The 14,361-nt window shown below is 44.3% G+C and overlaps 1 protein-coding gene across 2 annotated transcripts in view; it reads right to left on the reverse strand.

Moving 5' to 3' along the window:
* zbtb46 (zinc finger and BTB domain containing 46) overlaps positions 1 to 14,361 on the reverse strand; it is a 126,365-nt gene that overhangs the window by 17,311 nt on the left and 94,693 nt on the right. Inside the window, exons 4-5 of one of the 2 annotated variants that reach the window (XM_014191964.3) lie at positions 12,344 to 12,628; positions 926 to 1,278 (exon numbers count right to left, since the gene is read on the reverse strand). In XM_014191964.3, the coding sequence (XP_014047439.1) occupies positions 926 to 1,278; positions 12,344 to 12,628 (638 nt within the window). The remainder of the gene's footprint in view (positions 1 to 925; positions 1,279 to 12,343; positions 12,629 to 14,361) is intronic. The other variant, XM_045714900.2, reaches the window with a different exon arrangement.

A 14,361-nucleotide genomic window follows, 5' to 3' on the forward strand; every position in this document is an offset into this window, starting at 1 on the left:
TTCTATAGCAGAGGCTGTGGTACAGTAGAGCCACGGTCCATGTGTTTCTATAGCAGAGGCTGTGGTACAGTAGAGCCTAATCAGACCTTCCTGTGCTAATGGTTCCCGCAGGTCAAATGATGCAAATTACTTTTCTCGTGATGCATGCCACTCAAATGAGAGCAGAGGACTTGAAACAATGATACAGATGTGACCATGTGTTCAATGTTCAAACTGTTCTCAAGTCAAAATACCATGTGCTTTCCACAGGTCACGTTTATAGCCGAAGTGAGTGTTAAAAAAGTGTTAAAAAAGGTTTTGCAGCACACCGGTTGAAACCACTGATCTATAGGACCACATACAGTGTTTAAGTAGAAAACTGATATCACATCTACTAATATTACTCCCTACTTACCATCAACTCTGAGCTAGGTGTATGCAATCTGGGTTGGAGATGTACTGTATGTGCTTATGTTAAGATAGTTCATTAAATGGAGTTAAATCATGAAAAAAAAAACTAAAGTTGAAAAAGGAAATGAGAAAGGAACACATGAATGACAAAAACATAGACACATGGACAGGAAGAAGAAGGTTGGGCAGACAGATATCACCAGTAGTAAACACAGGTAACTAAAACAGGAAGTACAACAGATTCCACAGACAGTGAGCTAGACTAGAGTGAACAACCACACACAGTAGTAGAGGGGTTGGGGGAAGGCTTGAGATATGACCCCCAGGGGTATACAACCCCCACCAACCCCACGCCTACCCCCAGGGTATAACCAGAAGGACAAGGATCAAGTTGTCCCTGGGCACTGATCTCAGGTCATGTTTACATTCCTCCTCCTCATTGTTAAGGTTATAATCTAGTGAGGATGAGCTGATCCTAGATCAGTGCCTGAAGGGCCAACTTCCACCCGGGGTATACATGGATGTTTCTGCTTACCTCTGGTGGGGGTGAGCAGGGCTCAGGGCCCTTTAGGGCCTCTTCTTCATCCATAGCCAGCTCCACTGAGTGTGAGTGGAGCGCTGAGAGGGGTCCCCCAGGCCGTAACCCAGGGGCCATCAGAGGCCTGGCATCGGAGGGCTGCAGGGGGGCAGTGGGTGGACGGAGGGAGGATGGTTGGGGCGGTGGAAGAGGAGGTGGGAGGAGAAGAGGAGAGGAGGCGGAATAGGAGGAGGAAGCAGCCCCTTGTTTGCTATCAAATATGGCCCCTGCGGCTCCTGCTGTGGCCCCTGGTTGGAGTGTTGGGCTGTGGAGGTGCTGCTGCTGCTGGTAGTGGTGGATGTTGTGGAGCCCTGAGGAGCACAGGAAACTAGTCTCACCCACCCACTCTGGACAAACTGCAACCAGCTGGCTGCGTCCATACAACAGCAGCACAGAGAGAGAGGGGGCAAGGGGGCACACAGAGGCAGCCGCATCGCCACAGCCAACCCAGCGCAGAGCAGAGGAGGAAGAAAGAACAAAAATACTTGCTGTCCTCTCCTCTACCAGACAGGAGGAAAGGGTTAGGGGTTGGTTCTCTGTTTTCTCTCTCTCTTTTTTCATTCATCCTCTTGTTCTCCTTCCACCCACGTGTGCGCAAAGAGGACGGACGAGTCATTGAGTGTCTGTATGTGTGTGTGTGTGATGTTTGAGAAGACGAATTATGATCTTTTGTTCAGTATAAAATACTGATTTCAATCAGCTGTCTATGAGAGCATCCATTTTAGGGAGAGCTGGAGCCAGGGACGTCACTAGGGATTCATGGATAGGGGGGCTAAGCCTCTTTTAGGGGGGTCTGGGCATACTCCCCCAGACTTGTTTTAAAGCCCCCAAAACGTCTTTTCATCATGTATTTTTAGAGTAACAACGGGTGTAAAATCGATCAAAATAAGGTTATTTTTGGTAAAGGTTGGCCAAAAGTATACCGGTCTCATAGTTTGTGTTAGACACTGATCTAATATGACTTACTTAAATTCTATCCAAATAAAGAAATTAAAGTCCACTCTGTCCCCATCCATCCAACACCAACAAAAGGCACAAAAATGGCTGTACAATGTAGCCAAAATACTTTTTGGATATGATTTTGGAGAGAGAGAGAGAGAGAGAGAGAGAGAGAGAGAGAGAGAGAGAGAGAGAGAGAGAGAGAGAGAGAGAGAGAAATGTGAAGACATGCAGGTCATATTATACCATTAGAAAAAAATATTTAAGTTTCACCCTTTTCTTAATTGTTGCTCAAAATTAACCCAATAATTCAGACACATGGAACATCTTAAACAGTATCATCCACAATGGGGCAAAACTAAATTCAACTAATGAGCTAAATAACATTTTAAAAATGTAAAATAATTAGGAATAAAATCTGATAAAAAAGTACGATCGCATACAAATATTCCAACCTATATTACACACCTGCTCCTCCTGCTTCTCTCCTTTTGATGCATATTTTGTGGGTGGACACATCAAAGTGTACCTCCTATTTTTAAAGGTGGCAAAGCGGTCAATAACACTATTGTGGCTTAGTGGCCCAAGCAATTCACCCTCAATGGACATGGGTGCAAGACTTGCAAGCCTTTTCTGACCCATTGTCTTACGCAACCAGGAGTGCAGCCGGCGCAGTGCACTAAAGGACCTTTCACAGGAGCAGCTGCTCAAAGGAATTGTGAGGGCAACCTGAAACATATCATCATCTAGGAGGTTATGCACAGCAAGAATATCTTTGGGAGGACATCCAGCCTCTCTTTTCCGGGCAAGGAAGTTTCTGGCCACCAACATCTCTTCTGTTTTAACATCAATACCGTAGTGCTTGGCAAACTCAGTTCAGCATGATGTATCTAGGAAGTTTTTGGAGATGGGGCTGCATGCCTGTATGCCTTTGTGCAGACCTGCACCTACAGTCGAGAATCGCTGGTCAAGCTCACAAATCATCCTGTCCAAGCAGGGAGCAACAACTCTGTTTTCATTGTTTGGGAACATGACAATTCTGTGCCTAAACCCAAGGAGGTCTTCACCACAAAATCCCCTATTTTCCTATGTTTGCGCTTTCTTGCTGCATCTGCCTCTGGATTATTGCATCTGTGCGTTTTCCTATCATTGTGTCACATACAGCTTGTTTGCTGAAACAAGCTTCTGCCAGGTCTACAGTCTCTTTCTGGAGGAACTTATGTAGTCCCTCAGTTATAGGAAGAAGGGACTGAAACATCAGTAGCAAATACACGGTGGATAACTTATGAAGCTTTGCTCTCAGACCAACAGCCATGGGGGATCCAATGGCAGATAGACAATCAAAAATAGGAGTTATGTGTCCAGGACTGCATTTATGGACCGCAGCTGGCATGCCCAGCGAGTGTTTGAGAGCTGTACAAGTTCAGCTGATGCTATTCCAAGTTTGGACTGAGCTCCTTTGAACTTGTGGTGGTTAACTAGGGATGTACTGAAAAACGAATACACATTCTCCAGGAAACTGAAAAAACTCAGCAGCCTCCGGAATAGCACTGCAAGTATGACAACACCAATTTAAGCTCATGAGCATAGCAATGTCCATAAATTGCCTCCGGATGCAGCACTCTGAAATATGCTTGCACACCTCCTTTGGACCCACTCATGACAGCTGCACCATCATAGGTCTGTGCAACACACTTTAGGCCTGCTACCCCTCTCATTTGGAGCTGCTGTAACAACTAATTTGCCAACTATTGGGCATTAAATGACTTGATTTCTGCTAGTGCTAGTAAACACTCCTTAACTGTCCCCTCTGTCACATACCTAACACACAGAGCCAACTGTTCAGACTGCCCATCCCTGGCCTCATCCGCCATAGTGGCATACATTCCAGACTTAGACATCTCAGAGACCATGGTGTCTGTAAGCACTTGAGCACAGCATTCGATCATGTCATTCTGAGATTCTGGAGAGACATACGTCGCATTTGATGGAGTATTGTTCTTTTGCAGGAAAGGGTCAAACTCCTTCAAAAGCTCCATACATTCAAGAAAGTTCCCTCTATTTGTGCTTTCACTAGATTCATCATTGGCACGGAAAGAGAGTCCCTGTCTTCCTAACATTGAGGTGACAGCAACAATTCTCCTCAGTTACTCCCTTCTCTCTGCAATATCACTAGCATTGGCAGATGTTAAAATCTGAGCAATGTTCCCATGACTGCTAGTTGCCTGGTAGCTTTGCCATGCCACAACACTGTCTCTGTGTGTTTGTGCCATTTCATGTTTACCGAAGATAAACAAAGCTTTTTCCAATTATTGCAGCCATTACTGACAAAAGTAAAAACTCCACTTGGAAAGCAGAAAGCTGTGTTTTTGTGGACAGAGTACTCTACCCAATTGTATTCGTCAAACCAGCAGTGCTGAAATGCCCTTTTTTGCATACCAAAACTTTTGCGTATCAAAACTTTTGTGTGGGAAGCTATTCAGCTTCACTTGCCTGGGTCCAGTGTCTTTGTCACAAAAATCACTCTCATTTCTTGAAGGAGTTGCTGCAGCGGCTTGGTAACTTTCTTTTAATTAATCTGTTTGTTGTCCCTCCCTATCTGGATCTGTTTGTTGACCCTCCCTGTCTGGATCTGTTTGTTGTTCCTTCCTGTATGGATTTGTTTGTTGTCCCCCTCTGATTGGATCTGTTTGTTGACTCTCCCTGTCTGGATCAGTTTGTTCTCCCTCCCTGTCTGGATCTGTTTGTTGTCCCTCCCTGTCTGGATCTGTTTGTTGTCTCTCTCTCTCTGGATCTCTTTGTTCTCCCTCCCTGTCTGGATCTGTTTGTTGTCCCTCCCTGTCTGGATCTGTTTGTTGTCTCTCTCTCTCTGGATCTGTTTGTTCTCCCTCCCTGTCTGGAATTGTTTGTTGTCCCTCCCTGTCTGGATCTGTTTGTTCTCCCTCCCTGTCTGGATCTGTTTGTTCTACCTCTCTCTCTGGATCTGTTTGTTCTACCTCTCTCTCTGGATCTTTTTGTTGCTCCTCCCTGTCTGGATCTGTTTGTTGTCCCTCCCTCTCTGGATCTTTTTGTTGCTCCTCCCTGTCTGGATCTGTTTGTTGTTCCTCTCTCTCTGTATCTGTTTGTTGTTCCGTCCTGTCTGGATCTGTTTGTTGTCCCTCCCTGTCTGGATTTGTTTGTTGTCCCTCCATGTCTGGATCTGTTTGCTGTCCCTCCCTGTCCGGATCTGTTTGTTGTCCCTCCCTGTCCGGATCTGTTTGTTGTTCCTTCCTGTCTGGAACAGTTCGTTCTCCCCTCTCTCTCTGGATCTGTTTGTTCTCCCTCTCTCTCTGGATCTGTTTGTTGTTCCTTCCTGTATGGATCTGTTTGTTGTCCCTCCCTGTCTGGACTTGTTTGTTGTCCCTCCCTCTCTGGATCAGTTTCTCGTCCCTCCCTGTCTGCATCTGTTTGTTGTCCCTCCTTGTCTGGATCTGTTTGTCATCCCTCCCTGTCTGGATCTGCTTTGTTCTCCCTCTCTCTCTGGATCTGTTTGTTGTTCCTCACTGTCTGTATTTGTTTGTTCTCCCTCCCTGTCTGGATCTGATTGTTGTCCCTCCTTGTCTGGATCTGTTTGTTGTCCCTCTCTCTCTGGATCTGTTTGTTGTTCCTCACTGTCTGTATTTGTTTGTTGTTCCTCACTGTCTGTATTTGTTTGTTGTCCCTCCCTGTCTGGATCTGTTTGTTGTTCCTCACTGTCTGTATTTGTTTGTTGTTCCTCACTGTCTGTATTTGTTTGTTGTCCCTCCCTGTCCGGATCTGTTTGTTGTCCCTCCCTGTCTGGAACAGTTCGTTCTCCCTCCCTGTCTGAATCTGTTTGTCGTTCCTCTCGCTCTGGATCTGTTTGTTGTCCCTCTCTCTCTGGATCTGTTTGTTGTCCCTCCCTGTCTGGATCTGTTTGTTGTCTCTCTCTCTCTGGATCTGTTTGTTTTCCCTCCTTGTCTGGATCTGTTTGTTGTCCCTCTCTCTGGATCTGTTTGTTGTCTCTCTCTCTCTGGATCTGTTTGTTCTCCCTTCCAGTCTGGATCTGTTTGTTGTTCCTCCCTGTCTGTATCTGTTTGTTCTCCCTCCCTGTCTGGATCTGTTTGTCGTACCTCCCTGTCTGGATCTGTTTGTCGTACCTCCCTGTCTGGATCTGTTTGTTGTCCTTCTCTATCTGGAGCTGTTTGTTGTCCCTCCCTGTCTGGATCTGTTTGTTCTCCCTCCCTCTCCGGATCTGTTTGTTGTCCCTGTCTCTCTGGATCTGTTTGTTGTTCCTCCCTGTCTGGATCTGTTTGTCGTACCTCCCTGTCTGGATCTGTTTGTTGTCCTTCTCTATCTGGAGCTGTTTGTTGTCCCTCCCTGTCTGGATCTGATTGTTCTCCCTCCCTCTCCGGATCTGTTTGTTGTCCCTGTCTCTCTGGATCTGTTTGTTGTTCCTCCCTGTCTGGATCAGATTGTTGTCCCTCCCTGTCTGGATCTGTTTGTTGTCCATCCCTGTCTGGATCTGTTTGTTGTCCCTCCCTGTCTGGATTTGTTTGTTCTCCCTCCCTCTCTGGATCTTTTTGTTCTCCCTTCCTGTCTGGATCTGTTTGTTGTCCCTCCCTGTCTGGATTTGTTTGTTGTCCCTCCCTGTCTGGATCTGTTTGTTGTCCCTCCCTGTCTGGATTTGTTTGTTGTCCCTCCCTGTCTGGATCTGTTTGTTGTCCCTCTCTCTCTGGATCTGTTTGTTTTCCCTCCCTGTCTGGATCTGTTTGTTGTTCCGTCCTGTCTGGATCTGTTTGTTGTCCCTCCCTGTCTGGATCTGTTTGTTCTCCCTCTCTCTCTGGATCTGTTTGTTGTCCCTCTTTCTCTGGATCTGTTTGTTGTCCCTCCCTGTCTGTATCTGTTTGTTGTTCCGTCCTGTCTGGATCTGTTTGTTGTCCCTCCCTGCCTGGATGTGTTTGTTGTCCCTCCCTGTCTGGATCGGTTTGTTGTCCCTCCCTGTCTGGATCGGTTTGTTGTCCCTCCAATCTGGATCTGTTTGTTGTCCCTCTCTCTCTGGATCTGTTTGTTGTCCCTCCCTGTCTGTATCTGTTTGTTGTTCCGTCCTGTCTGGATCTGTTTGTTGTCCCTCCCTGTCTGGATCTGTTTGTTGTCCCTCCCTGTCAGGATCTGTTTGTTGTCCCTCCAATCTGGATCTGTTTGTTGTCCCTCCCTGTCTGGATCTGTTTGTTCTCCCTCTCTCTCTGGATCTGTTTCTTGTCCCTCTTTCTCTGGATCTGTTTCTTGTCCCTCTTTCTCTGGATCTGTTTCTTGTCCCTCTCTCTCTGGATCTGTTTCTTGTCCCTCTCTCTCTGGAACTGTTTCTTGTCCCTCTTTCTCTGGATCTGTTTCTTGTCCCTCTTTCTCTGGGCATGCTTGATCTCTCTCACTTATACACCTCGCATGTTTATCTCTGCCTTGCACAGAAGCCTCACTTTCTGCATGACCTTTTAAGATATCATGAACATTATTTATTTATGCCTAACAGAAGTAAGACATGCTGCCACATGCTGTTCAAATTTCACTGAAAGCTTAAACATCTACTCACTTTTTTAATCACTAACCTTCATCAGACATGATCCTACAGCTCCGTCAGCATCCAGCTTCTTTCCCTCATTCTTGTCTGGTTTGTTTTGACAGGCTTAAAGGTGATTAATTAGTTTAAGTTTTAATTTCTTTGTTTGAACTGGTAAAACATTAATTTCTCATCGGATTGGTCTTCGGCAGAGCTGCTGGCACTGCCTCTCTTGAAGAATTTCCGTATATCCATCTAACGTTAGTCATTAGCTAGCCTACAGTTGAGAAATTGAGGATAATACAATAACATTGTGATCAACAATGTCGCCTTTTCTACACATGACCCACTGATAATTGTTTTGCAATGGCCTACTGAATGAAAGCAATTGAGTATGAAAAGATATGTGCATGATGTTACGTCATCTGTCTCATTTATAGCCTGGCACAGATAGCAAAACTACATTAAATACAACGTTAACTAGATATCATCTGTCTCATTTATAGCCCGGCACAGATAGCAAAACTACATTAAATACAACGTTAACTAGATATCATCTGTCTCATTTATAGCCCGGCACAGATAGCAAAACTACATTAAATACAACGTTAACTAGATATCATCTGTCTCATTTATAGCCCGGCACAGATAGCAAAACTACATTAAATACAATGTTAACTAGATATCATCTGTCTCATTTATAGCCCGGCACAGATAGCAAAACTACATTAAATACAACGTTAACTAGATATCATGAGCTAAAATGAGCTTCATTTTGACTTGTTTTAAGGACATTACATCAAAGTTGGATCAGCCTGTAGTGTGGTTTTCCACTTTAATTTTGAGTGTGACTCCAAATCCAGACCTCCATGGGTTGATTAATTGGATTTCCATTGATTATTTTTGTGTGATATTTTGTCAGCCCATTCAACTATGTAAAGAAAAAAGTATTTAATAAGATTATTTCTTTCATTCAGATCTAGGATGTGTTGTATAAGTTTTCCCTTTTTTTTTTTGAGCAATATATATATATATATATATATAGGACTCGTTTTACTGTGGATATCGATACTTTTGTACCCGTTTCCTCTAGCATCTTCACAAGATCCTTTGCTGTTGTTCTGGGATTGATTTGCACTTTTCTCACCAAAGTATGTTCATCTCCTTCCTGAGCGGTATGACGGCTGCATGGTCCCATGGTATTTATACTTGTGTACTATTATTTGTACAGATGAACGTGGTACCTTCAGGCATGAAGGTCCAATTGACTCAAATGATGTCAATTAGCCTATCAGAAGCTTCCAAAGCAATGACATCAATTTCTGTAATCTTCCAAGCTGTTTAGAGGCACAGTCAACTTAGTTTATGTAAACTTCGGACCCACTGGAATTGTGATACGGTGAATTATAAGTGAAATAATCCGTCTGTAAACAATTGTTGGAAAAATTACTTGCGTCATGCACAATGTAGATGTCCTAACCGACTTGCCAAAACTATTGTTTTTTAACAAGAAATTTGTGGAGTGGTTGAAAAAACTAGTTTTAATGACTCCAACCTAAGTGTATGTAAACTTCCGACTTCAACTGTATTTGAGTACTTTCAAAGAATTGGAATGCCTACCAAATACTCTACCAATGGTATTTGAAAGTGTTTTCAAATACTTATTTTAAATACATTTAAAAACCCTTAAATAATAAAACGTAATTTCTTTCTAGAAATGTGTTGTTTGGGGTCCCCTTGAACTGTCCTTATTGGGTGCACCTTCTAAGAGTTAAGTATTAGTATTTGAAAATACATTTCAAATCAAAGTAGTTGTAAATACATGCTGATAGTACTTCATAACAAACTCTGTCTAAATATTCCCGGAAAACATCCACCGTTTCCCCTCCATACAGTACATCACAAAGGATTAGCTAGAAGGGTTTAGAAGGGTTTCCTGGAAGTGAATTGTAGCATTAGATTGGCCTGGTACGAGTGCATCTCTGTGTGTGTGTGTTAATGTGTGTACAGTGGTGTAAAGTAACTAGGTAAGTAATTTTTTGGGGTATCTGTACTTTACTATTTATATTTTTTACATATTTTACTTTTACTCCACTACATTCCAAAAAAGATATACACTGAACAAAAATATAAACACAACATGCAACAATTTCAAAGATTTTACCGAGTTACAGTTCATATCAGTCAATTCAAATAAATTCATTAGGTCCTAATCGATGGATTTCATATGACTGAGAATACAGATGTGCATCTGTTGGTCAAAGACACCTTAAAATAAATGTAGGGTCGTGGATCAGAAAATCAGTCAGTATCTGGTGTGACCACCATTTGCTTCATGCCTCATGCAGCACGACACATCTCCTTCACTTAGAGTTGATCAGGCTGTTAATTGTGGCTTGTGGAATGTTGTCCCACTCCTCTTCAATGGCTGTGCGAAGTTGCTGGATATTGGCGGGAACTGGAACATGCTGTTGTACACATTGATGGAAGAACTGGCCATGGAAAACCTGGGACATTTTCATCTTCCAAGAATTGTGTTTCTTGCGATCCTTGCGACATGGGGCCGTGCATGAGGTGATGGCGGCGGATTAATGCCATGACAATGGGCCTCAGGATCTCGTCACGGTATTTCTGTGCATTCAAATTACCACAATAAAATGAAATTGTGTTCATTGTCCGTAGCGTATGCCTGTCCATACCATAACCCCACCATAGGGCACTCTGTTCACAACAACGCTCCCCCACACGACGCTATGCAGGTGGCTGTCTGCCACCTGCCCAGTACAGTTGTAACCGGGATTCATCCGTGAAGAGCACACTTCTCCAGCGTGCCATCGTGCCATCGAAGGTGAGCATTTGCCCACTGAAGTCGGTTACGACGCCAAACTGCGGTCAACTGCACTCGGCAAGTAATGGCGCCGGAGGGGATGGCTGCCGTTTTACGGGCTCCTAACCAACTGTGCTATTTTGTTTGTTTTTTCGCATTGTTTGTAACTCATTTTGTACGTAATGTTGCTGCTATCGGCTCTTATGACTGAAAAGAGCTTCTGGGCATCAGAACAGTGATTACTCACCTCGAACAGGACAGAGATTCTTTCTTTAATGAGTCCGACGTGAAGGATCTACTGCTTCCCGAGACCAGGCCCAAATCCCCGTCATCAGCATGAGGAAAGGGGGGAGGAGGGATTTTCCGATGAGTAGGTAAACCACCACTTCCCTCCGTATTATTGGCCAACGTGCAATCATTGGAAAACAAATTGGACGATCTATGATTAAGACTATCCTACCAACGGGACACTGTAATATCTTATGTTTCACTGAGATGTGGCTGAATGACGACACGGATAATATAGAGCTGGCTGGCTTCTCCATGCATCGGCAGGACAGAGCAGCTACGTCTGGTAAAACGAGGGGCAGGGGTGTGTGTCTATTCGTCAATAACTGCTGGTGCGCAATGTCTAATATTAAAGAAGTCTCGAGGTATTGCTCGCCTGAGGTAGAATACCTCATGATAAGCTGTAGACCACACTATCTACCAAGAGAGTTAAGTGGCAGGCTTGATCACTGACAACGATGAGACAGCCTATAGGGAGGAGGTCAGAGACCTGGCAGAACTCTTTGTTATTGTTTTAACTGCTGATTGCTGCTTTAAGTTACAGTATCTTTACTTTGACTAAGGTATGACAATAGGTACTTCTTCCACTACTGTGTGTGTGTGTGTGTTTGTGTTAGTGCGTATGTGTGGTTGTGAGTGTTAGTGTGTGTGTGTGGGTAATACTGATGCCAAAGGAAGAATAGAGAGAGCTGATAGAAATGGATATTCAGGTATGTTAAGGGTCCACATGACTGGGATTGAGGATTCTTTGTAGAACTATTCTGAACTATTATTTCCCTTACATTAAATTATGTGTGTGTGTGTGTGTGTGTGTGTGTGTGTGTGTGTGTGTGTGTGTGTGTGTGTGTGTGTGTGTGTGTGATGGAGGCCCTTCCGTAAGAGCCTGTCAGATAAGAGGCAGTCTGTGACAGGACCTCAGTCTCTCCACTTAAAGCAAACCAACAGAGAGAGAGACATCTTTCTCTGGCACACTAAACAGTGTGTGTGTGTGTGTGTGTGTGGGGGGGAGTCCATTCAGTCAAAGCGTTAAAGCACCAGTCTCCAGTACTATTGTAGTGAAGCAAAAAGGGCATGAGGAGGTTTAGAGTTGGACTCCTTTCTCTGTCTCCCCCAAACAAAGACAGAAACAACTCAGCACAAAGGAGACAATTACCAGCCAAGAGAAAAAAAACACACACACACGCACATATGCACGCACGCACGCGCACACGCACACACGCACAAATATGCACTGGGAGATATATTCCAATGGTCATAAATAACTTCACAGAGAGGCGCAGTGAGGGGGAAATGTAAGTTGATGATTTAAAAGCTTTTATCATACCAATTACTAGCATCATGATATATTTACAACAAGATGGAGGGTAGGGGAAGGCCATCCTCAAAGCCTCATACACACACACCTGCAATGGACCCATCCACATTACATCATTCACTCACTCACAAATTCTCATAAATGAACATGGCTAAACCCTGTTGTATGAAACCATACACACACTCCGGCAAAGAAATCCAGCAAACATTTTCTCACACACCCGGGAGCCATCCCAGCACAATGTTCTTTCACTGAGTCACAACTGAGTAATCCTCTCTCGCACCATCACACAGACCTGTTACATACTGAACACGCGCACACACAGCACACACGCACATACGCAAGCATACATACACACCAAAGCCAACAAGAGAATGGTGATTCTATATCAGTGGTAATGTGTGACACTCAAACAGCAGTTATAGAGTGGCATGTACTATAACAGTAACTTACGTGAGAGGGAGTGCCCTCCTTTGGGCAGGTATTCAAACAATAGAGGGTTATCGTCTCCCAGCATCTCAGCCCGTAGCGACAGCAGGCTGTTTTTGCTCATCAACGCTTCCCTCAGATTGGCTACCAATGGGGTAGTCCTGCCCCCGGTCCCACCTCCGGCCTCATCTGATTCGCTTGCACCCAGGAAGTTGGCCTCGCTCGCTGCCAGAGACTCTTCCTGTTTGAGGAAAAAGTCGAGACGTTCTCCGCGACTGTCTGAGCTGTTGGGCTCTGTCACATCTGCACCTGGAGACAGACAGAGAGGAATCATTAATTAGCTGAATGAGTTTGATTGATATTAGTCAGGTTGAAATGCACCAAATTACTCTTCACACATGACAATATAAACAATGTAAGATACCAAACCATTGACACAATGTCAAAAAGAAAACACAAAAGCAGTTACCCATAGAAAAAGAGTAGTATTCTGACGATCGGTATTCCTTTCTTTCTAAACTTCTCATGTGTACATGACAAATGGGACAGATGGGCTGCCTGGCTGTTGACAACATACATTTCTGTCTGTTTTTGATCATCCATGTAAAACGTCTCCTTTTAACTCTACCAATTACAACAAGGACTGGACGCTGTTGACATAGCACACAACACAAATAAATCAGAGAGAGAGAAAGAGAAAGAGAAAGAGAGAGACCAAAGGAGAGAGATGGAGCACACAAGAGAGAGATACCGCGAGAGACACAGAGAGAGGGAGATGGAGGGCAAGAGAAACAAGAGAGAGATACCGCGAGAGACACAGAGAGAGGGAGATGGAGAACAAGAGAAACAAGAGAAAGAGAAAGAGAGAGAGAGACTAAAGGCTTGTTTAGACTGCAGTGACAGCCCAGTGACAGAGTAACATAGAGAGTGTGTTGTGAACAGCTGTCAGCAGCAGACACACGCCTCTCCTCTGTAGATCTATATGTCTGACACACACAGCTACTGACAGCACTGCTGACCACACCCACACACACACACACACACACACACACCACCACACACACACACACACACACACACACACACACACACACACACACACACACACACACACACACAGCAACTGAGAAAGATAAGAATTGAGAGAGAGAGAGAGAGAGAGAAGACAGAGTAAGGGAGTAGGCAAAGAGAGAGAAAGAAGGAGAGGAAGTCAGAGCGAGAAAGCAAAATTCCAGATTTCTCAAGCAGGAATTTTGCTAGGACTGTCTGGAAGTGGTCTGTGAGACAGGCCTAATTGGAGGATCTTAATGGGAGGGATGTGTAACATGAAAACTAGCCGTTATTGGCTGACAGGAGGGCAAAGTCTCTCAAACTAAAAACACCCAGCCAAACAAGCTGAAATTTCAGGTGGTCTTTTCAAATAGCTCTTACACGAAAAGTGAATTATCATAATTTTCACAATTTCACAGTATTATTCAAACCTCATAGTGTGTAAATATATATTAAAAACAAAAAACTAATTTGAAGTGAGAAGTAGGGATCTGAAGCTCTACTGAGGTTTTCTAGCACACAGCTTTGACCGACAACAGTAGCTACTGTAGGTTGCTTAGGATTCAAACCTTCTGTACTTTGCTCCGTTCATCTTTCCCTCGATCCTAACTTGTCTCCCAGTCCCTGACGCAGAAAAACATTCCCAACAGCACGATGCTGCCAACCCCATGCTTCACTGTAGGGATAGTGCCAGGTTTCCTCCAGATGTGACACTTTGCATTCAGGCCAAAGAGTTCAATCTTTGTTTCATCAGAACAGAGAATCTTGTTTCTCATGGTCTGAGAGTCTTTAGGTGCCTTTTGGAAAACTCCAAGTGGGCTGTCAAGTGCCTTTTACTGAGGAGTGGCTTCCATCTGGCCACTCTACCATAAAGGCCGGATTGCTGCAGAGATGGTTGTCCTTCTGGAAGGTTCTCCCATCTCCACAGAGGAACTCTGGAGCTCTGTCAGAGTGACTATCAGGTTCTTGGTCACCTCCTGACCAAGGCCCTT

Source organism: Salmo salar, chromosome 03 (assembly GCF_965601325.2).
Source record: "Salmo salar chromosome 03, fSalSal1, whole genome shotgun sequence".
In the NCBI taxonomy this organism is placed as follows: Eukaryota; Metazoa; Chordata; class Actinopteri; order Salmoniformes; family Salmonidae; genus Salmo; species Salmo salar.